Below are 26,708 nucleotides of genomic sequence, written 5' to 3' on the forward strand. Positions count from 1 at the left end.
TGCAAAATAAGAGAAATAACTTGGGGTCAAAAGAGATAAGTGAAATTGACATATCTCCCTACAAATGTCAAGATCAAACCACCGAAGGAAAAAGGAAAAATCACTCACTGGGCATACTGGATCTTCAATTGGATCAGTTTGTGGGCAGTCTTCAGGTTTTCCAATAACAGGTGGTCTTGGTTGCACTGGACTTTGTGTTGTGCTCCCAAAGGTAGGTTTAAAGGAAAATATTACAGAAGTGAGGCTACTCTCATCAGCAGTCATAGTAGTACTTTCTCCAGGAGCTGGCCGCAGAGTTGGTGTGACCATGGAGGATGATAGGAATATAGTAGTTGCTGTGGTTGTCCTTTGGGAAGAGAGTAGACAAGTTCAGAAAGTTAATGACTTAGAAATGTGGTATCATCTGCTTCTATATGTAATGTGTTATGCTCACCAGTCAACAGCAAGATAGTGCAATCAAAATCTTACCTAAAACAAGTTAGTCATACATCTCAACATGCACACTACTCAGCAAGAAGTTGGAAACACGAGGTAGATATTCAACTTCTTGATTTTGTTGACAAATCATGAGATCTAATACCATGATATTTTTGTATTTAATCTTAAAATACCAAACAGAAACATATGATTTGTCTGATTCTCTAGAAGTGTTTTGGCAAGACAAAACTGTGTGGGGTGCATCCTTTGAATCAAAACACCAGTTGGTCCATGGGCCTTATATGAACTTAATCCTTCATAAGCCCCATATGTCATATCTTTTGACAATGAAAGTTTTCAGGATTTCACTTCCTAGTGTACATTTTTCTTTTTTTTTTCATACTATTCGCCATTTCCCGCATAAGCGAGGTAGCGTTAAGAACAGAGGACTGGGCCTCTGAGGGAATATCCTCACCTGGCCTCCTTCTCTGTTCCTTCTTTTGGAAAATTAAAAATAAAATGAGAGGGGAGGATTTCCAGCCCCCCCGCTCCCTTCCCGTTAGTCGCCTTCTACGTCACGTAGGTAATACGTGGGAAGTATATTTTCTCCCCTATGTACTGACAGTAAAGAAAATGAACAGAAAACTGATGGTAGGTAGCAGACTATGTGCCCTCAGCTATAAAGAGATGAAGACTAATGACAGGAATTATATGACTGTCCTCTCCTCGATGTAATTCTTTCCAAGAGACAATCAGACAGCATCACCATTTAGTGGGTTGCCATATATTCCTGAATAACACACCATTCTTCAGAAGCAGCTACATTCCAATGGCCTGCAGCTTCACTGTTGAACTTGCTTTTACTTCGGTCTTTTCACATCTACTTATTTGAATTCTTATTGTGCATACTGACTGAGGCAACAACCACTCTTTTCCCATACCAAACGTTTTGCCAGAACAAGAGGCAAAACGTTTCAGCAAATATGTCAAATGCTGCACTTACATTTCTGATACTTGAAACATCTGATGAGGACATGAGGACTCTGTGCATCAACATACTATGAATGTCAGAAACAGTATGTTATATGAAGAGGTAAAAATACTTAGCAGTAAACTAAGTAGAAGAGACTTACGTTGCAGTAATGCCAGTTGTGTTCTTCCGTCTGTCTTGGTAGTCAAGGATGTATATAGTTGCCATGGCCATCAGACTGCCCAATAAATACAATGTAATGATTAATCAAAGAAATTTTGAGTATAAACATGTCATTACTTATGTATAATTTCCTATTTGTGCTGTGTGGGTAGGGAGTTTTAGACTCAGGGCCTCATCTCTTGATGTGTGTGTCCATGGACGGTGAGTATCAACTTGCAACTTATGATTCAATTACTTCATTTATATGAAAGTTAAAGCATGTAAAATACTTAAAAACATTAAAACTTACCAAAAAGCCATTATGCAGACAAGGGTAATAGTTGTGACCTGCAGAGTTTTGTTACTGCAGATTCCATCATCATGTCCACTACTCATGTGCTTGTGGCGTTTTGAGCAACCACGACCTCGCTGATACACTGATGATACTCGTGATGTAGCTTTGAAAATAAATTTCATTTTTCACATTTATCTACTTGGGCAACACATTAGCATTTCAGAATTATGCATTTCTATGAAACACACAATTCAGTGCTTCTGAACAATCAAGAAAATGCTAAATGTAATAAATTTTTTTTTTTGAGAAATAATTTTATATGATTTCTTTTCATTATGTTATGAGAGATTTACTACAGATTCAATAATAGTCTTCAAGCACTTAACAACTTAACATAAGAGATAGAGAGGATTTCCCATTTCTAAAAGAAAATGGAAGAGTAAAACTTCAGAAAAATAAAAAAAAAAAATGGGAAATAGTATACATGTCTATTGATTTGAGAATGTGACGGACCATCAAGTTTAAAGCATGGACCAAAGAGTTATACCTTAACAGGAAACTAGACACCATGGGAGAAACCCAATTAAAAATTCCCTCACCTGAGGTACGAGTGGATACAGATGAAGATGTTGACTTAAAAGATTCAAATCTCCGTAGCTGGGATATTTTCTTATTCATGATCTCAAGTTCTCCAATACGGTTCTCCAAGTTACCCGTGACTTTACATAGCTCCTTCACAGCCCCCACATTCTCCATGAATATACGTTCCTGAAAAGAACATTTAATACATATTACTAACATGATGCATCATATCCAGTTTAACTTGATTAATGCTGAAACCAAATGAAATAAATTATTTTGTTATGCATTTTCCATATCAAGCATTTCAGTTCAATGGTACTGCCAACAGTTCTATTCAAATTAAGAGTACACATTATTACCCTGCATTACTACACAGCCATCTGCTCCCAAGCAAGTAATGAAGTTTTACACTTTAAGTAAAACAATTTGCTTCTAAAAAATGTTCTAAATGTAACTCAACTGGTATGCAAGCTGACTATCCATATAATAATAGGAAAAAGTGATACATCAATATGTAAAATGTAGCAAGGAAGTTAATAAAGGTGGACATAATCCAATAGTGATACTGAAAAAAGTATAAAGATACCTTATTAACCAGGAGAAAGTTTTCAATCTTTTCTCCATTTGAAAGTGTGATGTCACCAGTTGTTTTCACTGCGTCTGGTATGACCTCTTTAACCTGAGATGAAAGTATTAAAACTTTGAGTATTTCACATTTGTGTAAAAGCAATAATATTATTTTTTTCTATTACAACTGAATGCCGTTTCCCGCATCAGTGAGGTAGCGCCAGGAAACATACAAAGAAAGACCCATCCACTCGTATACAAACATATATACATACACGTATATATACATATCAACATTATGTATACATACACATACACAGCCATACATCCCTGGGGATAGGGGAGAAAGAACTTCCCACGTATTTCCTGCGTGTCGTAGAGGGCAACTAAAAGGGGAGGGAGCAGGGGCTGGAAATCTTCCCTCTCGTTTTTAATTTTCCAAAAGAAGGAACAGAGAAGGGGGACAAGTGAGGATATACCTCAAAGGCTCAGTCCTCTGTTCTTAACCCTACCTCGCTAATGCAGATGGCGAATAGTATGAAAAAAGAAAGAAAAAAATATACATATATATTCGCTTGCCTTCATCCATTCCCAGCACCACAGGAAACAGCATCACCATTTCCTGTGTCAGTGAGGTATCACCAGGAAAACAGACAAAATAGGCTGCGTTCATTCACACTCAGTCTCTAGCTGTCATGTGTAATGACGTTAATATACATTAAAAAAAGGCATTTGTATTATTCCAATGCGTTATAAATTCAGACAACTACAAAAGACTGAGATATCATCATGACTGAATCCTTGGTCATGCTTTCTTAAAAAAATTACAAACTTAGATACTCCCAGTAGAGTACTTACCTCTTGAGCAATGACACCAGTATCATACACATCATCACCTTTCATACCAGCCTGTTCAGCAAACTCTTCCCTGTACGCATACTTCACTACACGGAGGTTTTGCACATTCTTTAGCTGTTCCTTTGTGTCCACCTGAAAATAAAAGATAAACATGCCATGTGTACTACCTTCTTGACATTTGTGTTGCACTGATTCTATTCATCCCTATTTTGAGCACCTCTTCAAATGCAGTTATTGTAATGAATCACTACAGCACTGACTCCTGTCAACTAAAATGGCCTCCTTGTAACTTGTTAACCTCTCTACTGAATGACACAGTTGACCACACTCTCATTAGTCTCTTTATTCACTATTTCACTTGCCTACTTATTCATTATCATACCTGTAAATCATTCTCTTACCCACTTATCAAATCGTAACATTCACTTTCCTCCTTGAAAGCAAATCCATTCATTCAATCATTTAAATTACATGCAGTCACATAAGAGAGGTAAGACGGTCACCAAAACTTACCTCAGCCACACTCTTCTTGGCTCGCTTGTCAGATGGCTGAAGCAACTGTCCAGTAATTTTCAAGTTGCCATGGATGACCAGTGCCTCATCGGGGCGGTCTGTGTTAATGCCCACACGACCCATGTGGTAAATGGACTCTGGGTATGAGCCTCGTTGGAATGTGTACTCAACATCACTTTCAAACTGACCTGGATTTGATGCCTGTGAAAAATTGAGTACCCTTAATCAGTTACATAGGCCAAGTCATTTAAACTAATAAAATACATGTCTGGGATAAAAATCTAAAGACCAAACCCTGAGGTACCAATTGTATAATCAACATTAGGGCATTATTTACAGTAAATGTCAGCTAAAGCATTCCAAACAATGCATTGTCAAAACTGTGGTGAAAAAAGCTGAATAAATAGTTGGCAGTGTCAAATAAAAATCATATATCAAACTGCTTGTCAAGTCTTCCTATGATCAACATGAGCAATAAGCAACTAGTGAAATGCGGGTAAAATTTGTTTGCTAGGGAAATAATAACTGACATCATACTGACCATGTCAGACTTTTACTGCACAAAACCTCTAAATTTGTGGTTCTCAGGTATCATAACTTAAACATTGGGAGAAAACTGCAGCTTTATGCATTAAATCCCAAATGACACCAGAATGTGATGTAAATATACAACTAGGCTTCTGTTATACAGTAAGGACGTACACATCTATAGCAACCACTCATATCTTTCTTAACTCAGTACAACAGTGCACGAGCCACCATATTTGCTGTTAGTGCATGTAGCATGTAATATGCAAAATCAGTGGAGGATGAAAATGGGCTGATGATGAAATAAAAGGAAAGAATATCATCAGGATGGAACATCACACAACATGATGCTGACAGGTGTGGTCAAACTGGGACTTGTTTCTGTTCAGATACTTGGTATGGACAGTCAGATTCAACCAATAATAGCTCATGGCTGACAAGTACATCAAAGGAATATAAAAATAGCATTGAAGGAGGAAGATTGTTTTGCATATGTGTTCTACTCACAATTACAGCCAAACAACAGGTCATTTACCTTAGTAAAATGTTGTGAGAATTACAAAGATAGATATACTTGATTTGCAGCATTTAGCAACTGCCTGACATAAAACTGAGCATGTTCCATAACAATGAATGGAATCCTTGATGCTGTCATGGACATATATCTGCTGTCCAGTGTACTGACTTAATGTGAAAGGTTTCCCAGTAATAGCCTAGCTTAATTTCCCATCACTGGCAAGTAATGGCCTAGTTCTGGATGGTAACTAATATGACTTGATAGATCGTGGACACATAAAACCAGCACAATGGCACAAGGGCAGATATATCAGTGGTTCTTCAGTGCTGTGGCCTGGGCTCCAACTACACAACCATGCCCTTAGGGCAAAGTAACATATCATCCATCCCTCATCATACTATATCTTTTGGTGAACTGTTGTGATAATATACTGCATAAATAATGTCTGAGGCTACAGCAACAGAGTACAGTGACTTTCGCTAATGTCAATACTTTGTATTTCAACAACCAAGTCTTTGAAACCACATATCGCTGAATACTCAATAACCAACAACACTTGGATGTATTTTCAAAAAGAGAAGTAATCAATAAGAATATGCTTTAATATTATGTTTCAAAATATAATTTCCTTAATAGGTTCAAATGCACTACTCTTCCATTTGAACTGTGTGTGGTTTGATTTTAAAGTTTGTCATATTCTATCCCTTTTGCTGTTGATATGATGTGTGAACCATTGTTCAGGTCAAGGGAAGAGAAATGATAGGATCTCTACTCTCATGTAATTTTGTGCAATAATTCAAATGGGCTACTCAATACCAGTAGAGGTACTTATATGTGACATGTCCAAAAACTAGGATAAAGTATCTAAAATAACCAGTTCTCGATAATGGAGTGACCATTATCCAATTCCATAATATACATTCTTCATAAAAACTGAGCTTGCAGTTCAGATACTGTACCTAGTCCCTATGAATAGGGGTACCCATTGAAGAGACCAAGTATTCAAACAGAAAATACCTAATGCAGACAATAAGCACTCATAAAGAAAATGCTCAGTACGGTATATATATATATACTTATCACTCAGATTGAAGGCACCAACTGTGGACATCAAGTACTCAAAAGGAGAGAACCACGTGTAGACATCAAATGCTCAGATAGGATAGAGAAAGTAACCATCATACACCCTAACTACTCACACAGGAAGTACTCACGGAAGACACTACACACACCTATTCCTTAGATACTCGGTATCCATATACCCTTGTGTCGTATGGGTGGAAAGCATAACAATCTAATATGCACTTACCCTGACAATGATCTTCTCAGAGGCATGGGCAGCTATGGGGTATGCATTGTCAGCACAGTGTGCCTTCAGTGACACCACCAGGTAGAAGTACCGTTGGTCTGGGTTGGGCTTCCCTTTCTTGCGCATGTTGTTGCTGGTGGTTTCAGAGAAGTGTAGGCGGCCCACTGTAATCTTGCTCATCTGTTCTGGCTTCAGGTCCACTCTGTGAAGGTGGAAGCTAAGTTACCATCATTGACATATGTGAGAGAAAATTTCACTTCAGAAGTAATTATTTGCATAATGATATGTTTTAAGGTCTCTGCCTGGTCACCTGACACCACAACGAGCCCAGCAAAGCCAAAAAAATTTCACCGGAAAGTCTCTTCTAATGCTTGATCTTGTATCATAAAGATACTACAGCAACAAGATATGGGTATATCACAGGCATGTCACCTTAAGAACCTATGTTTCAGGTGAGGAGCCACCCCTGCTTTGACAGTATATTATATATATAATTTTCTTTTTTTGCAAGTCTTTTCATGGAAACACAAAGAAGCAAAACTCACGGAACAGGATGGAAAGCCTTTTTACTCCTGTCACTTTGACTTTGTTCCACTCGAATAACTTGAGAAGGTGATTCAGTCTTCACGCCGAAAAAGTGAACATAAAAACGATCGACCTTCTGCAAGCCATCAGGGGTTTTGACGAAGACAGGCTCACCAGATGCCTGTGAAGTCCAGATACAAGCTGTTTAGAGACTGAAGTACCTGTACTTGATTAGTATTGTACATTCCTGGATGGTTTTGTCACAGCTGCCAAAGCTTTAGTCTGTGTGAATATCCAAATAAATACTTCATCACTTTAATGACTTCTCTGTCCTGTTCAAGAGTTTTAAGGGACTGACCTGAATATGGACGGTGACTTGGAAGTGGTTCTTCTTTTGGCAGACAAAAGCTTCATCTGGGTTAGAGAAGTTGAAGCCCTTATCAGCATCCACCCGGAAAGTTGGTAAAGATCTGTTGGGGAAGAGAAAGGTTTATTCATCCTGAAAAGTTCACCCAGAATGTGAAAAACTAGACATGAAGTGCCTAATTACATCATAAATGTAGAGTCCAAAATTTGAAAAAATACGTAAGTTTCCCACCAACATGTGTGGTCAACAGATAATTATCCAATATACATATATCTGTTTATCTATGTAAACATTATTCAGGTTGAATATCTGCAATACTCACAGTTCCTTTAGCGAAGCATCACACACGGTGCTCCAGTTGTGTTGTTGAAACCCCTGGAAGCGGATGCATTGGTAGGAACCGTCTAGGAAGGGGCCTCCAGTTGAGTCCATGGTGTAGTCATCCTCCTCACAGTAGGTGGTGACTGCCACGTTGGCTCCCAGCTGGTAGTTGCTGCTGCTGCTCACACCTTGTTCTGTGGCCGCCAATAGAGGAAAGTAAAACAAGATGTTAATAAACAGCTCAAGGGAAGGGATCAATAAGGAAGGTCCGAATAAACAAGGGCATTAAGATGATATTCAGAAGCTTGGGACACAAGGGCAATGGGAACTGTAGGTCAAGAAGCCAGGAAGGAAGCTTGTTTGGCTAATTATTTGGGTTTTGGGCCATCAGTGCCTGAGCTACGTCACTGGTATGTATACTGACAGATTTAATGGCTAACAAGTTAAAAGTCATGAAGCCACATTTCGCACTTTACGTATAAACAAACAAATGAATTCAAGTCCCAGTGGGTGAGATGAAAAGATATAGTTGTGGCAGTACGTTGATGTCTGAAAAGGTTGACAGGCTACAGTCGTGGCCCTACAGTGATGTTTGAAGGGGTTGATGCGGGGTACAGCCATGGCCCTATACAGATATTTGAAGGGACTGACAAGATACAGTCTTGGCCCAACACTGATATTTGAAGGCGCTGATAGGTTACAGTCTTAGCCTTTCGTTAATTTTTTAGTAGTTGGTAGGATTCAGTGGAGGCCCTACAGTCATGTTTGAGGGGTTTGACAGTAACTGCCTTACACGACACTGTTGCTGCTCTTGAGACCAGGTCACAACTCATAGTATTACAGTACCCGTAACTACTTTCGAATTTGTGTTGTGTTCGTCATTGTTCTATTGTATCTACTGGTTACGTGTAATGTCAACCATAGAGCAACACTTGTATCGCAACACTGCTTTACGTGACACGCCCTCTACCGGTGGCCGTAGCAATGCTGAGAAATATATATATATATAGTTCTTATGATTATCTAAACAGCGTTTGTATATTAAATAAGGCGCTTTATATGCGTAGAGGAATGTTGTCTGCGCGCAGAGCAGCTTTATGTGTATAAAAAGTCACAGCAATATAATGTGTGTATATATATATATATATATATATATATATATATATATATATATATATATATATATATATATATATTGCAGAACACTTCGTACTCCTATACGCACCCGTTGTCTACAGTCATCCTACCGAAAAAATTTCAATCCCAGGATGACAATAACAATAATATTAATAATAATAATAATGATAATAATAATAATAATAATTACTATTATCATTATAATGATTATTATCATAATAATTAAGGTGCAGTATTTACCAGTGAGCGACTCGCTCTGGGGGGTCTATTATCACACTAGCCAGCTCTTCACCAACCCAACCTAATCTAACCTTAATAAGCAGACCTCAGCTTTAGAGCGAGTTATTTTGGGTATAGTTATATTAGCTTTGGTGGGTCAGTTTAGACTGAGCCGTGGTTCTGCTGGGCCAGGTTAGGTTTGCTGGAGTTTGGTTAGGTCCGATGGTCAGGAAGTGTCTATTTTGGATCAATATCATACCTCACACACACACACACACACACACACACACACACACATATATATATATATATATATATATATATATATATATATATATATATATATATTTTTTTTTTTTTTTTTTTTTTTATACTTTGTCGCTGTCTCCCGCGTTTGCGAGGTAGCGCAAGGAAACAGACGAAAGAAATGGCCCAACCCCCCCCCCCCATACACATGTACATACACACGTCCACACACGCAAATATACATACCTACACAGCTTTCCATGGTTTACCCCAGACGCTTCACATGCCTTGCTTCAATCCACTGACAGCACGTCAACCCCTGTATACCACATGACTCCAATTCACTCTATTTCTTGCCCTCCTTTCACCCTCCTGCATGTTCAGGCCCCGATCACACAAAATCTTTTTCACTCCATCTTTCCACCTCCAATTTGGTCTCCCTCTTCTCCTCGTTCCCTCCACCTCCGACACATATATCCTCTTGGTCAATCTCTCCTCACTCATTCTCTCCATGTGCCCAAACCATTTCAAAACACCCTCTTCTGCTCTCTCAACCACGCTCTTTTTATTTCCACACATCTCTCTTACCCTTACGTTACTTACTCGATCAAACCACCTCACACCACACATTGTCCTCAAACATCTCATTTCCAGCACATCCATCCTCCTGCGCACATCTCTATCCATAGCCCACGCCTCGCAACCATACAGCATTGTTGGAACCACTATTCCCTCAAACATACCCATTTTTGCTTTCCGAGATAATGTTCTCGACTTCCACACATTTTTCAAGGCTCCCAAAATTTTCGCCCCCTCCCCCACCCTATGATCCACTTCCGCTTCCATGGTTCCATCCGCTGACAGATCCACTCCCAGATATCTAAAACACTTCACTTCCTCCAGTTTTTCTCCATTCAAACTCACCTCCCAATTGACTTGACCCTCACCCCTACTGTACCTAATAACCTTGCTCTTATTCACATTTACTCTCAACTTTCTTCTTCCACACACTTTACCAAACTCAGTCACCAGCTTCTGCAGTTTCTCACATGAATCAGCCACCAGCGCTGTATCATCAGCGAACAACAACTGACTCACTTCCCAAGCTCTCTCATCCCCAACAGACTTCATACTTGCCCCTCTTTCCAGGACTCTTGCATTTACCTCCTTTACAACCCCATCCATAAACAAATTAAACAACCATGGAGACATCACACACCCCTGCCGCAAACCTACATTCACTGAGAACCAATCACTTTCCTCTCTTCCTACACGTACACATGCCTTACATCCTCGATAAAAACTTTTCACTGCTTCTAACAACTTGCCTCCCACACCATATATTCTTAATACCTTCCACAGAGCATCTCTATCAACTCTATCATATGCCTTCTCCAGATCCATAAATGCTACATACAAATCTATTTGCTTTTCTAAGTATTTCTCACATACATTCTTCAAAGCAAACACCTGATCCACACATCCTCTACCACTTCTGAAACCGCACTGCTCTTCCCCAATCTGATGCTCTGTACATGCCTTCACCCTCTCAATCAATACCCTCCCATATAATTTACCAGGAATACTCAACAAACTTATACCTCTGTAATTTGAGCACTCACTCTTATCCCCTTTGCCTTTGTACAATGGCACTATGCACGCATTCCGCCAATCCTCAGGCACCTCACCATGAGTCATACTTACATTAAATAACCTTACCAACCAGTCAACAATACAGTCACCCCCTTTCTTAATAAATTCCACTGCAATACCATCCAAACCTGCTGCCTTGCCGGCTTTCATCTTCCGCAAAGCTTTTACTACCTCTTCTCTGTTTACCAAATCATTTTCCCTAACCCTCTCACTTTGCACACCACCTCGACCAAAACACCCTATATCTGCCACTCTGTCATCAGACACATTCAACAAACCTTCAAAATACTCATTCCATCTCCTTCTCACATCACCGCTACTTGTTATCACCTCCCCATTTACGCCCTTCACTGAAGTTCCCATTTGCTCCCTTGTCTTACGCACCCTATTTACCTCCTTCCAGAACATCTTTTTATTCTCCCTAAAATTTACTGATAGTCTCTCACCCCAACTCTCATTTGCCCTTTTTTTCACCTCTTGCACCTTTCTCTTGACCTCCTGTCTCTTTCTTTTATACTTCTCCCACTCAATTGCATTTTTTCCCTGCAAAAATCGTCCAAATGCCTCTCTCTTCTCTTTCACTAATACTCTTACTTCTTCATCCCACCACACACTACCCTTTCTAAACAGCCCACCTCCCACTCTTCTCATGCCACAAGCATCTTTTGCGCAATCCATCACTGATTCCCTAAATACATCCCATTCCTCCCCGACTCCCCTTACTTCCATTGTTCTCACCTTTTTCCATTCTGTACACATATACATATATATATATATATATATATGCTCGCCATTTCCCGCGTGAGCGTGGTAGCGTCAAGAACAGATGACAGAGCATTTGAGGGAAAAGTCCTCACTCGGCTCCTTGATCTGTTCTTTCTTTTGTAAAGTAATACAGGAAGGGAGGATTTAAGCCAACCAGTGCCGCCCCTCTTAGTCGCCTTTTACGACACGCAGGGAATACGTGGGCGTTGTTCTCTCTCCATTATACCTATCCGTATTCACGGGCCGGCCTGGGTCAAACTCATAGGTTCGAATCCTGGTTGTGACAGTCGGTCCACAGTAATCAACCCAGCTGTTCATCAACCCATAAGAGTTTGTCAATAATATGGGTACCTGGCTCAGGCTAGGGTGTACATAAATAAACAAATAAATGAATATCACTCCTACCAGACACACAGGTATGAGAAACCACACTTGAGAGACAAATACGAGTCACACTACTACGAGTACCGTGTCAACATATGCCAAGACCTTCCATGCTCATGATGTAACAACTACCATCAAGAAGACACCGAAAACTTACAACCGTATTGTTGTGCGATGTATCGTGTTCGTTCTAACGTAACGAGTCTCTTCTACAAGCATGTGACACACCACAAGCAGCCAGTCACTCAATTACACAAACGTCCAGTCAGTCCAGTTAACTAGGGTGAGAAGTAAATGGAAAGCATGTGTGCCCCACCTCCCACCCCTTCCCCCCAAAAAAAAAATCCTCCCCCACAATGTATTTCAAAATAACTGAGAATCCCACCAATTTCAGAGAAACAGCCAATTAGCGATAAGATTACAGGGAGGGGAGAAAATCGCATGAAGCGTGTGAGTTACCAAGACGAGGAACAAACGGATGATCTTGTAGCCAACGATGGACAGAGTGGCGCTCAAGTGAGTGACGAAGGAAACCATGTCATGTATGATGAACCATAACCACTAACAACCACTTACGATCTAAGTTGGTTAAGTGCCCTAATCATATCGTGTAATCACACACTGGATCCAAATTGCAGTTAGTAGATCAAAGAAAATTCTGAAGATAAAAGAGCTACACAATATTCCTGAGTCTGAATATCTATATTAAGAGAAGAACGATGCGAGACTTGAAATCATGGTACATGCACTACACATGTTGGGTGGTTCATTGCCGATATTGCCGCCGATGAATCGGCTAAATATAGCCAGCAAATTTGGCTTTTGCACGGCACAAATACAGAAATACTGTGGAAAATTTTATATCGATTACAGAAGGAGTTCTGGAAAAGTCCGCGTCGGATACAGACATGAAGGAAAAGTAATCTAATTTGTGAATATGAAAGTCTTACCTAAGAGCCGACGTACGACTCCAATACCATTAACGGACGTACAGGTCATAATATCAATACATATGAACGTAACCGAGATATCAACACCGAGTATAAAAATCATAACAAATAAAGGAGATGAAGAGGAAAAAGTCGTTAAAATCATCAGGTCAAAAGAAGGAAGAATAGGAAAAGAAAGATAACTGAAGAGAACAATATGCGATAACGAGTATGGGCGAGCGTCCTCACCTGGCTCCTGCTTGATGTTGCTGACCATGGAGGCTAGCCCAGCAGCATCACTCATTTTTCTTTTCTTAGCGGCCGCCACGCCCACGCCCGCCCCCGTGGCGCCGCCCCCCGAGGCCGGGCCCTGGCTGACCACCGCCTGTGACCCGTAGACTGACGATGCTGCAGAGGAAACGCCTCCTGAAGCAGGCACTGACGAGGATCCGCTCAAAAGAGACGATCCTCCAAGTATGATGGGTTGCTGGTAGCCGAGGCTGTTGCTGCCCTGCAGGGGAGCGTGGGCGGGGTTCTGGCTGGGGTTGTGTGTGGGGTTGTGGGTAGGTGTGGGGTTGTTCTGGTGGGTGAGGGACTGAGGGGCCTGCATCATGTGGTACGGGAAGGCCAACATATTCCCACCGCCTCCTCCCGGGGGGCTCGTGTAGATGTCCGCCAGACCTCCTGCTTTTTGGTCTGTTGAGAAGATGAGGAGAATCACAGGTTACTCATCATACAATACACAGCAACCACTTCTTCTTACCCGTGAAATCAACGTAATGTGGAAACTTATATAACGACATCTTAATGAAAAGTTGCATCTGTACTACGTGATTATACAAAAAAAAAAAATCCACGTTAGCCTAGTCGCGATTACCAGAGATCATAGCAATGCTCCATTTCACATGAAAAATAAAGCACAAGAAATCATATTCTCAATTCAGACCATCTGGGACTGGTGGTCAGACAGGCCCACGTCTGTTGTAGGAAATGGGTCTGGCTGAGATGTTTGCAGGGTAACATGGAGGTGAGAATGTACTTACGTGGCGAGAGGTTAGGATGGTCTGGCGGTGAGTAAGGTGGCTCGGACCCTGAGTCTGGGGGGCTGTCGGGTAAGTGATGCCTGTCGGGTGACAACTCACGTTATAACTTCATACCCATCATTATGTTCCTTACTCGAGAACAACAGTTGTAACGAACTGTCAGGGAGTGAGGAGCCATTTGGGTGCGCGCGCACAGTGTCTTGCTTTGTGACCATCGAAGGCCCGTGGTTCCAACTTATGGGGTGGCTCACTCCATGACAATTTGTTACCCCTGTACTCTACAGTGGTACAAGCTAAATTACACTGCTCCTACAACTACACTAACTCCCTTAATTAAGTATATAATGTACACCTATATATCATATACCTAAAAGATACGTCTAGTTCCAGTATTTCTTCCTTAACTACTGTTATACATACAGTAAGCTAAAGGAACTGGATGACATTCAACAGTGACAAACTACTTTGACTTACTTAAACTCTACCTTTTGTTTAATCACAAGTGAAACTGTTAGGTTAGAATAATGAAAAGTGAATTTTACATGTTAAGATTACAAGTCCATGATATTCCAAGAATATGTTACAACTTTAAATGCAATATATATATATATATATATATATATATATATATATATATATATATATATATATATATATATATATATATATATATTCCTGACTGACCAACCACCGAACAAATAACATGCAGAACCCACCGATAGCCAGCGTAGGCGGAGGCGGAGTCATAGTTGTGATACGGGTTGCGGTAGCCAATAGGCATGGAGACCCCACCCCCTGGTGCCTGCGCGTACCCGCCCCCTAAGTCACTATTGGTGGATAAGGTGCCACTCATGCTGGTGGGGGAGGTGCCACTAGAAGTGAGGTCAGGATGGGTCACGCTGTGCTGAGGGCGAGCGTGGCTGCAGGTGCGACAAAGAGGAGAAATTTCTACATAGACATTTTCTACAGAGATATTCCAGAAGAAACTACTTTCGAGACATGTGGAAAAAAGTTTCTACTACAGAATAATCCAGAAACATTACTGGTAAGATATGCGTAAAGAACTTGTAAGCAGGCTCGAAAGGAGACTTCTACTTTAGTAATTAATATCTATACGAACACTGAACTCAGAAGAGATTTCTATTTAGAGATACTGGGCATAAAATATTTAAGAAATGAGTTGTCAGTAAAAAAATAAAACACCAGAGGAAGTTTTATATCCGAAATCAGGAGAAACTGTTAATTCGAAAATCATGCCAGCTCCGCCACCAGAGAAAACTCCAACACCAACTTGATTTAGTGATTACTGTAAGGAAGACAATGCATGGTGGATCATGCATATAATGATGTGCCCGTCGTGCCCCACGCTTTCATATATGAAGGTATGTGCTGGCCAAGGATGTGGTATGGCTGGACTGTTATGTGATTATATTCTGTTAGTCAAATTAAGTTGGATTGTTCGTTGCCATGACTGAGGAGGTGAAGGTGGCGATGAGGCGTCTCCACGGTGACAACAGTGATGATACAGCTGTTCATCTGGTCACTGTTGGTCGTGATCATGGTAGAAGGACCGGGAGTACAAGACAGGTAGGTGCTGGCGATGGTGAAGACTGACTTACTGATGGTGTAGGTTGGTGTGGCGGTGATGATGGTGGTGGTGATGGTGGTGGAGTCGTGAGGGAGAATCTCTCGGGGTGGCGTTGCCCACGCCCTTGATGTCTGCCATGCCACCCTGCAGGTCTCCAAAGTACCTGTGGGAGGGGCGCCAGGCTGGTCAGCAGTGACTTGACATTGGCTCACTAGATCGACAACACGTCCTCGCGTCCTTCCCTTACATACAACCCCACTCAACTACAATTTTCTCCCTCTCTCTCTCATGGCAAAATCTTGTCCCAGGTACATACATGTGGGTTAATACACACTCTCTCTCTCTTCCTTCACTTTCTTCATTAGCTTATCACATGCGTCCCAAGCATGTTGCTTTCTTCTTAACCCTTATCAACATTTATTTCATATTCACCTCAAACGCTCCCTACACGTCTGATCCTTACTCCTACAAACACCTCTTCTCCACCCCACCACACACACCTTGCCCCTCAAGCAACCAAGGTACACCAGCAGACACTGACAGCCGTGGAGAAAGGCAGTCCGGACTTACACTGTGTCATTATTGTCGTCATTGATGTAGCTGTCGAGCTGGCTGATGTCCAGCCCATCGTTGTCAATCCCACCCTCCCAGTCACGCTCTGGAAATATACAAATAAATATATTAAACACATATTCACTTAAATAAAATATTAATCATACATCTGGAAATATACAAATAAATATATTAAACACATATTCAGTTAAATAAAATATTAATCATACATCTGGAAATATGTAAATAAATATATCAAACATATAATTCAAAATTAAAAATATTCTGGAATTTATAAAATAGAATTAAAACACATATTCAGTTAAAAAAATATTAATACATCTGGAAATTCTAAATAAATATAAAAACATGCGAAAAGATGAAAGCAAGGTTTGAGATGGACATTGCAGAAATTATATTAAAAAGGTGCACTTATTGTGCATTGTGTTTAGTTATCTAAGATGATATATCAGTTAAGGTGCTACAGGTTGCGAATTTGCATAGTCCATTGTACAAAGGCAAATTGGTGATAAGGATGCTCAATTACAATGGTATGTTGTTAATTCAGGAAGATTTTGGAGGATATTGTTTGAGGTGAGCAGTAAACAATCAAAACTGGCGATACGATTGTAGTTTCAGGAATAGTTAGATTTGTATCATGTTTGCTTGAAGAATTATGTGGAAATACTTGGAAAAGCAAAGGATTGTTACATTGTCTAGGGACAAGATATATAGATTGATAGAGATCTGTGTAATATATAAATAATATATGTATATGCATTTAGTAAGCATGAAATATTTCTAGGGTAGGGTATTAAGATCTTCCCACGTTATTCGGGGATAGTGTGATCCGAAATAAAGGGTTTGGCGGGGTGGTGATGTCCCTCTGTTTTATTTAATTTTGAAAGGAGGACGGGAGGGGCAAGTGAGGATTATACGAAGGAAGGTCAGATCTGTTTGTAAGCACTCGTAAGCTGGGAAATGGGATAGTTTTGATAATATAGTCTAGTGTATTTCATGTAATATATATAATAGATGATACGGAGTATGTATAATGTATGAATAATAAAGAATTAAGTACTAGGCTACAGTATTAAGTTCATTTAGTATGGTCTGAGTCCTTGTTGAGGTGGTCGTTGATGAGAAATGGAGTAAAAGTGTTACTTGTTCTGTGGAACCTGCAGACAATTATTGTATGAACAGGAAGGTTGAATTAGTTAGTGACAGGAACGAAATTCTGGGAGTTAAAAATGGTTGATAATCGCTAACATTATCTACGAAACTAAGGTATGAAAGGAAGGGTACCATAACGCATGGTGTATGAGTTCAGGTGTGGAACAGATACAGGATGCGGTGTACTCAGTGCATGTCTGTAAGCGTCGGAGACAATGTGTGTGCTGAGGTGGTTGTCGCATATCAACGACAAGACGACGAGGGCAAAAAAAGAGCGTTGGAAGCTCACTAAGGTGTTTTCATTGGCTCTGACGGACGAATGAGTGAGGAAGATTGACCAATGAAATATGGCGGAAGACGGAGGAACGAGTGACAGTGCGGGACGCATTTAATGGTTAGAAATACCCGACAAATGAAATTACCGTGTGTGATGCGCGTGAAATCGCTTGGTGAAATATGGCAATGGAAAAACACAGCAGCACAGGAACAGGTTACTGCTGTCAGTGGATTGAATCAAGGCATGTGAAGCGTCCGGGGTAAACCATGGAAAGCTGTGTAGGTATGTATATTTGCGTGTGTGGACGTGTGTATGTACATGTGTATGGGGGGGGTTGGGCCATTTCTTTCGTCTGTTTCCTTGCGCTACCTCGCAACCGCGGGAGACAGCGACGAGGTAAAAAAAAAAAAAAAAAAAAAAAAAAAAAAAAAAAAAAAAACATTCAGTTAAATAAAATATTAATCATACATCTGTTAATCAAAAATGGCAAAAGATGCTAGAAAATATTTGGAATTTCACGTGAAATGGACATTAGACAAAGCTTGTCATATCCTCACGAGAAAAGATAAAATGATGTTGCTCTTACATCTTAGTGATAAGATACACAACAGAAAAGTGCCAGAAACAATGTTCAAAATAGGACATAAGGAAACATTAAACATTAACCAAAGCAACTTTGGTAATTGTTTATGCTACAAATGAACATACAAATTAAGTGCTACATACAATTCATTATTTTGACAATATTTTCGAGAATTTGCACAAACATCATCTGTTAAGAAACTGCGTATCAATGGTCTGTTGCGTGTACATCAGGAGGGGATGTTGGACACGTCTGTCCTGTGAACTGTAAACCAAATGCAAAACACTGCTGACGTCACTGTATTTCTAATGTACCACAGCAGAAATAGTTCGTTTTATATTCTTCCGCGTACCAGGGGTGGTACCAAGCCACGTTTTCGTCCCAAGGGCATCAAGTATATATATATATATATATATATATATATATATATATATATATATATATATATATATATATATTATCCCTGGGGATAGGGGATTAAGAATACTTCCCACGTATTCCCTGCGTGTCGTAGAAGGCGACTAAAAGGGGAGGGAGCGGGGGGCTGGAAATCCTCCCCTCTCGTTTTTTTTTAATTTTCCAAAAGAAGGAACAGAGGGGGCCAGGTGAGGATATTCCGAAAAAGGCCCAGTCCTCTGTTCTTAACGCTACCTCGCTAATGCGGGAAATGGCGAATAGTTTGAAATATATATATATATATATATATATATATATATATATATATATATATATATATATATATATATATATATATAAACTTCCAGAGATACTAGGCTACAGTATTCAATTTTCCCTCCATTTCTAGTATATTCTGAGTTCCTTGTTCAGGTTCGTTGTTCAGTGGCAGTAAACCATGATACCTTGTTCTTGAACCATGAACACATTATCTGTGTTATAACATGATGGCTTGATTGTTCATGAACCATGAACACACTATCCAAGTTATAACATGATGGCTTGATAACACGCCTTTAATATGCTACTACGGATCTATGGTACACAAACACGGGAGGGTACCAAGGTATGACGCGGGTGACAGCCATCAGTGTACGTAACAAGAATGCAGGAATGCGTGTATCTCAGCTGCCAGTGTCTCTCAGCGTCCGGGAGCAGAGAACTGTTGCTGTTATCAGCGGGAAGCCCCGCCACTATCACCACCACCACCCACTCAACCACGGCCACAAAGCACAAAGACTCCTCACTACCTTCATCCTTCCATCTGCCTCATGACGTCACTGGTGATCGAGTGGCGAGTACCATTAAATGGCGCGTAACGACGAAGCTGGTGACAGTTCCCTGTGGTCGTTACTAACTGTTCACGAACATACCCCGACACTTGAAATAACCCGAGTGGTGATTCGCAGATAATCCTGCTTGTCTAACCATATCGCACCATGAAACACACACACACACACACACACACACACACACGACAGCACTTCTCCAAATGTAGATATTCCATCTCATTATCTTTTGCATTACTATTCTTTCAGCTAATTTCTCTTCTTATTATCATTATCGACATAATAGAAAAAAAGATGGTTATTCTGATGGTTTTCGTTGATGGTACGGTTCGATGTAATGGAGGAGACAGTCAAGTCTCATTAATTCGCAAGACGCCATTCCTACAAAAATTAAGATACAAAAGAATTTTTTCACGACCAACAATTTGTATTACGCAGGTTGATTTTCCACCATCAGATCCACACGGATAATGTTCTAAGACACACTAAATATATCTTAGCGACCTTGACGATTTATTATAGTCACCTCGTAGTGAATATAGATATTTTTGACTCGATTTTACGCTTGTGTCCGACGTGTTGAGACCACATTGAAGTAAAACCATCATACATCTGTAAGTCTGGTGAACCCAGGTATGTGACACACCTGACAATATACATAAAATGAAGGACCAGTCAACCTTGCCCATCGCCCCACTGTGGTACACTGACCTAATTACAGCGGTGAGGGTCATTATGGTTAATCATCATATCTACTCCCACTAACATGAGAGTAATGGTGGTAACGGTGATAAGGTGACAATGAATGGTCATGGTTGTAGTATGGTAGCAGGAATGGCAACCACAGATGGTGATAATGATGGTGGTGTTTGTGGTAACGACAGTGGTGGTGGTGGTGTCAGTGGTGGTGATGGTGTTAAGTAATGGCAGTTTTCGTGATATAATCACAGAAGTGGTGGTGTTAGTGGTGGTGTCGGTCAGTGGTCGTGGGTGGGGCGACAGCGATACTTGACCCATATGTTCCGCTGGTGGCCGTCGAGAGCGAACCAAGGCGAAGACCACCACGGAGGACCACGGAGGAGGAGCGGGCGGTCGGTCGGCCGGCGGTGAAGACGAAAGTCACACGTTGAGGTAGGCTCGGTCGCTGCTCTATATATCAACATTATAGCAACAAAATACTTACTTGATTCAAAGAAAAAAAGACAAATGACACAGAGAACTAATTCTAATCAATCTCAAGAGCTTAGATGCTTTAATTTGTGTTTAATTACATATTTATAAAAACAAATGGTTGTGTAATTTACGATAAACATGAGGCTTGAACTGCAATCATGTACCTTCAAAAAACACATGACTCAACGACCTACAGAGGTCGAACAGCCTGGTCGATTAAGATAACGAGGAAAATGATAGTAAGTCGTAAGCTCTTCATCTCTCTCTTATCTTTCAGTGGGGTAGTAGAGATGGTGGTAGACAACCAGGAAGGCACTATAGCCTCGGCGGTATTGCTTGTGTTCGCGACGGTGGCGGAGTGAGCCAGTACTTCCGTGTCTGTCAGGTCTCACTCCTGTGGCCCAGGCTTCTGTCTCTTCTCTTTGTCTCGCCCACACGTGCGCTGCTGACATCCACTCCACAAACATCCACTTTCTCCATCTCAAACATAACACTGGACAACACGTAACTCACGCGAAAGTTATTTGTAACTCTAAATAATAAATGAAAATGAAATCAAACTGGACAGTTACAGCATGCCAGTGTTGTGGAGGGAGCCGTACAGATGCTAGTCGACTGCATTACTGTATACGTAGTATATCAGATTTAACTTCAATCAACACCTAAAACTTATTCACAGAAAACCAGCACCACACAAAGTGACATTGTCACCCTCGCCCAGGACGTATCGTCGTCAATGGATGATAACCAATACAATATCGTCCAGAAACTGCTCACTGTTGTGAAGGAATGCATAGTTTCCCTGATACTGATCATAGCGCAGACTTGAAGCTTCAGGAAGCCCATAAAAAGAGGTTATGAAATAAATCACATATCAATATTCAGTGTGTGTGTTCCCGTGTAGTCGTGTGTTGGTGTAGTCGTGCGCGTGTGCACCACAGAGGCGTAGTACCTGGTTAAGTTATCAGCCTGTCGGTATCTGCCGCCTGGCGATACCTTATCTTAACTTGTTTAAATCAGGCGGCAGGAGGAAGCCAAGAGACGGTTATTAACGGTCAACTTCCTACTGTTCGCGGCGAGATTTCGATCCATGTGGGTCGAAGTGAGTAACGGGTCTCGAAATAGAGTTTTGAACCACATATTTTTATCAGTGTTTCCTACCACAAGCTACGCAGTAAAGGACCACTGTAAAGTTAAGACTTTTTAGTGAAAAACCTGCTTGGTTTATGTTGCTGGTTAACAAACACGACAAAAGTACACTTGCAAAGCTAAACTGTTCTGGAGAAAAATCTTTATCAATCCTTGAGATCTGCTGGACTTGTGTTCGATATCTCCATACCCAACCTTAACATCTCTTCAGATTATCAAGAAGGAGGCTTCTCACTGCTCTAACCTGCTAGCCATTAACTGTTATAAACTTACAACCAGAGTAGTAACAGTTGACCCACTGAGCATAATCGCACCATCCTGCAGCACAGCGGTACGACCCTTGAGTAAGACGGTACTACCCTTAAGTACGACGGTACGACCTTTGAGTACGACGGTACGACCTTAGAGTACGACGGTACGACCTTTGAGTAACGGTACGACCCTGGAGCATCATGATGTTCAAAAGTCAAGCTATCATACTCAGGGGTCACTCCGTCGTGCTTAAGGGTCATACAGTAGTTCCGTCGTGTTCAACGGACGCAGATTAGTTCTCAACGGTCGTTCCCTCGTATACAGTCGTCATCAAGGGTCGTTCCCTTGTGCTCAACAGCTGAAGTAAACTAGAACATTCTTATTTCCCTCGTCAAAGAAGTCGTACAACATTCAACAACAAACGTTTATATTCGCACAAATCAACACAAGGAACATGCACTTGACTGTAACATAAAGATATTCATCAGTAATAATATGGAATCTAAATAATAACAAGCGTTGAGGACGACAAAACTTTGCCACAGAAATCAACACTAAAAACAATGTTTTGAAATCTGGAGTCACAGTCTTGTAGATTTTTTTCACAAGGAACAAGTAGACATGTTTCAGCTTTCATGAAAAATCACACAACCTTGAAATTATTTTCTGAAACACTTGACCTCGTTTAAGGAAATATGCACACAACTGAGAATTCGACGTTTGATAATCAAGATCCAAGTTGGTGCTGAAAATACGACGCAAGGTTCAACACGCGCCCAAGGAAGGAATCAGGACACTCAACTCCAACTGACCGTCCCATACATGACGGCGGAGCGACGCACCGCCCGGGAAGCAGGCCACACAAAGACCCAACCACCAACATCACTTTCTCCTGGCCGGGCGTCCGTCCCGCGCTTCACGGGTAAACAGCTCATGCTCTACACTGACTCGCAAGAGGAAGGCACGAGAGAGAGAGAGAGAGAGAGAGAGAGAGAGAGAGAGAGAGAGAGAGAGAGAGAGAGAGAGAGAGAGAGAGAGAGAGAAACACAATAAATTTTTCCTTCATACAACGTCCTTCTCGTTCCTCAGTAGAACTCTACATTACAATAAGTAATGATCTATCTTGTGTCCGAAAACTGTATTGTGGAAATAAGTTTTTCATAATAATAATAATAATAATAATAATAATAATAATAATAATAATAATAATAATAATATGATAACAATAATAAAGTTGCACTTCGCAGAAGAGTAGCAGTTTTGAGGAGACGTTTGTTGGAACGGAGAGAAAACGGTGGCATCATTCACTCCTACGAGAACTGCTACAAAGTAAGCTAGGATAGTGATGATAATGGTGGCAAGATAAGCTAGGATAGTGATGATATTGGTGGCAAGATAAGCTAGGATAGTGATGATAATGGTGGCAAGATAAGCTAGGATAGTGATGATATTGGTGGCAAGATAAGCTAGGATAGTGATGATAATGGTGGCAAGATTAGCTAGGATAGTGATGATAATGGTGGCAAGATAAGCTGGGATAGTGATGATAATGGTGGCAAGATTAGCTAGGATAGTGATGATAATGGTGGCAAGATAAGCTAGGATAGTGATGATAATGGTGGCAAGATAAGCTAGGATAGTGATGATATTGGTGGCAAGATAAGCTAGGATAGTGATGATAATGGTGGCAAGATTAGCTAGGATAGTGATGATAATGGTGGCAAGATAAGCTGGGATAGTGATGAGAATGGTGGCAAGATAAGCTAAGATAGTGAAAAAAGCAGTAAAAAGATCTACTTAGTTAGTGAAGTGACTAGCAGCAAGATAGACTTGGACAGTCCTGAGATAGTTGGGAAAGACTGAGCCACGAAGGCGCTGAGAATGGTGGCAAGATAGTCAGGGAATGTTAGCACAGACGGCTAGATTAGTGATAACGCTAATAAGGAAAAAAGGTGAAGTAATGATGCGATTGTGTCGCAAAAATAACTAGTCTACGATAAAGCTAAGAATGTTAGCTTATACGCTTATACGTAAGTCAAACATGCTGACACACCGCGGTGAACGCAAGCCTAGCTAGCACTAGGCTAGTACTGACAATACAGACAAAGCAAGCTGAAGATAGTGATGGCTAGGTAAGTACAGAGGGAAGGTGTTGGCAATGTTCATGGTGAGAACAGCACCATCAAAAGTCATGTTGAAGGTTTTGTTGATCACGGTTATCGTACGGGTATGGCAAGACTGACGTGGACAATGGTACCCAGTGTTGGTGCTCACACTTCCATCACAACGTTTCATCATTTGATGGAACTACAGACTCGTTGGAGCAATGAAGTCTACAAACACAACAAAATATATCATACAGTAACAGGTAACGTATCCACTGGGTTCTTGAAAAACGGTGAGGGTTACGACGGAGCCTGCGCTAAATCACGTCAGGGAGAGAAAGTCTTCTATACCGTTGGATTCCTTCAATTTCCAGTGTTTTCCATCGTTCAGGGAAAGCCGACTGGTACCACTAGCATTCCGGGTCCACGCCCCTCAACAATCTTTTTTGACGATTTATATCCAGGAGAATAAAAGATTACGTGTTTGTAGATCATGTTTTGCGATTCTACGCTCCTCTGTTATGTTCCAACAACGCCTCGTACATGACTGATGTATGATCTTCGGAAGTTTTTCTTGATTTAGGTTCTATGTGTGGATGAAACGAGCCGTCTGGCTGGTAATAATTACTCTCGACGAAGCGTTAGCACGCGGGAATCCTCTGGTGGCTCAGGTCAGGAGGTATTCAACAAGGAGGGCAGCTTGGCCGAGCGTTCTACCGTGGGGACCACGGTTTCCGTCGTCCCACACATCATCGTGACCCGCTCGGCTACTATTACGACTTCCTGGAGGACCTGCAAGCCTTCTGGAGCCACTAAGGTGACGAAGACACGGAAGTTTTACATGGGACGCTCTGATGTCTGTCTTTCCATCCACCTGCAATCTTCTCATGTCCTCCTTGACAACCGTGACCTTATTCTATCTAAGTCAGGTTTTGCTCTTCATCCAAAGTTGTGGTATTATTTTCACCCAGCTTTGTATTACACAGTTCCTCTTTGTGTATCAAGTAAGGCCAGGCCATGATGCTTTTGTCTGTGGCTGGAATGTATGGAACGAGGAAAGAATATGTAATGTTTACATTATGGTGGTATTGAAAAACAAATTTCCATTTATACAAACAAATGCAAACAACAAGAGACAACTGGATCCTTTCTTGCTGCTAGTGAGAACAGAAATGATCAGACACAGCGGTGGAGAAATGGCTATAAACTGTTTTTTCTTTTTAAACTACTGAGGTGGAAATAAGTTCAGTCGTATACTAGCAAGAACACTACTAAAGATCATTGTATCACACTGTTCTGAAAATAATGGGAAGAACGCAGTGTACTAAAGACCTGTAACTCTAGTACCACAAATCAAGCCAAGTAAAAAAAGGAAAAACCAAACCAAACCCGAAGTAACCCAAGAAGAGCTTACCTAACATAGGGAAGGTACAGAGAACTGGAACCTAAATATTTGTAGAAAGAATTATTGGAACGTAATCACTTGTGGTCAAACAATAATGGATGCAAATTCAGGACTTCCTTGCGGAACACCTCACACTGGAAGATGCCATTCTGACGCGCAATAACTGAAAGACGCGAGGAGAAAAAATCTATGTACTGGAAGACCTCAAGACTCTAAGAACCCAGTTACTGGAAAGCGTTAGTTATGTTAGGAAGGCTGGAACATGTAAGTACTAAACCGACGAAAAACAAGGTATTGTAATCGAGTTAAACAATGACCAAGGCAAGAACAGACAGGTGTTCTCGCGGTAAGAACAGACAGGTGTTCTCGCCGTAAGAACAGACAGATGTTCTCGCGGTAAGAACAAACAGGTGTTCTCGCGCATGACTTTACTACTAGAATCTAATGATTTAAACGCGTCATCAGTAAAGGGAAACTAGGAACAAAGAATAAGTTACGAAATAGTAATGATGGAGAAAAACAACCAGGAAAGGTCAAAAGTGAGGTAGGAACAAAGACAAGTATGACTGGACGAAAACAGAACTGGAACTGAGGTACTGGAAAAAACGTGATACTGGAAGATAAGTGGTTAAGGAAGAGGATGAAGTCCTGGAACATGCGAGATGCCTGGAGCACTGTATAATGGCTGGCAGTGCTGAGGCAAGCTTGACGGAGGTACTGATCAACGTTTAGCATCGCTGGACTCATTCCAGGAAGATAAAAACAGAAAGAAAAACAAACATTAACTCCAGAAGGATAATTCTGGAAGCTCCGAGTTTAGCATCACTTAAAAGAAATAATGTTTGCATACTGTAGATGTCAATAAAAAGGAAAAACAATGAAGGACAGAAATACTGTAAG

The 26,708-nt window shown here is 40.9% G+C and overlaps 1 protein-coding gene across 3 annotated transcripts in view; it reads right to left on the reverse strand.

The window, feature by feature from the left end:
• Positions 1-26,708, reverse strand: part of LOC139766388 (myelin regulatory factor) — a 66,323-nt gene that overhangs the window by 9,517 nt on the left and 30,098 nt on the right. For 2 of the 3 annotated variants that reach the window (XM_071694958.1, XM_071694957.1), the window contains exons 2-17: positions 16,466-16,553; positions 15,927-16,058; positions 15,024-15,227; positions 14,308-14,387; positions 13,514-13,960; positions 7,933-8,125; positions 7,602-7,713; positions 7,264-7,424; positions 6,719-6,920; positions 4,365-4,565; positions 3,852-3,983; positions 3,013-3,105; positions 2,444-2,612; positions 1,860-2,007; positions 1,551-1,625; positions 109-346 (exon numbers count right to left, since the gene is read on the reverse strand). In XM_071694958.1, coding sequence (XP_071551059.1) covers positions 109-346; positions 1,551-1,625; positions 1,860-2,007; positions 2,444-2,612; positions 3,013-3,105; positions 3,852-3,983; positions 4,365-4,565; positions 6,719-6,920; positions 7,264-7,424; positions 7,602-7,713; positions 7,933-8,125; positions 13,514-13,960; positions 14,308-14,387; positions 15,024-15,227; positions 15,927-16,058; positions 16,466-16,553 — 2,675 coding nt within the window. The remainder of the gene's footprint in view (positions 1-108; positions 347-1,550; positions 1,626-1,859; positions 2,008-2,443; positions 2,613-3,012; positions 3,106-3,851; positions 3,984-4,364; positions 4,566-6,718; positions 6,921-7,263; positions 7,425-7,601; positions 7,714-7,932; positions 8,126-13,513; positions 13,961-14,307; positions 14,388-15,023; positions 15,228-15,926; positions 16,059-16,465; positions 16,554-26,708) is intronic. The other variant, XM_071694959.1, reaches the window with a different exon arrangement.

The sequence above is a fragment of the Panulirus ornatus genome, chromosome 57 (assembly GCF_036320965.1).
Source record: "Panulirus ornatus isolate Po-2019 chromosome 57, ASM3632096v1, whole genome shotgun sequence".
Taxonomy (NCBI): Eukaryota; Metazoa; Arthropoda; class Malacostraca; order Decapoda; family Palinuridae; genus Panulirus; species Panulirus ornatus.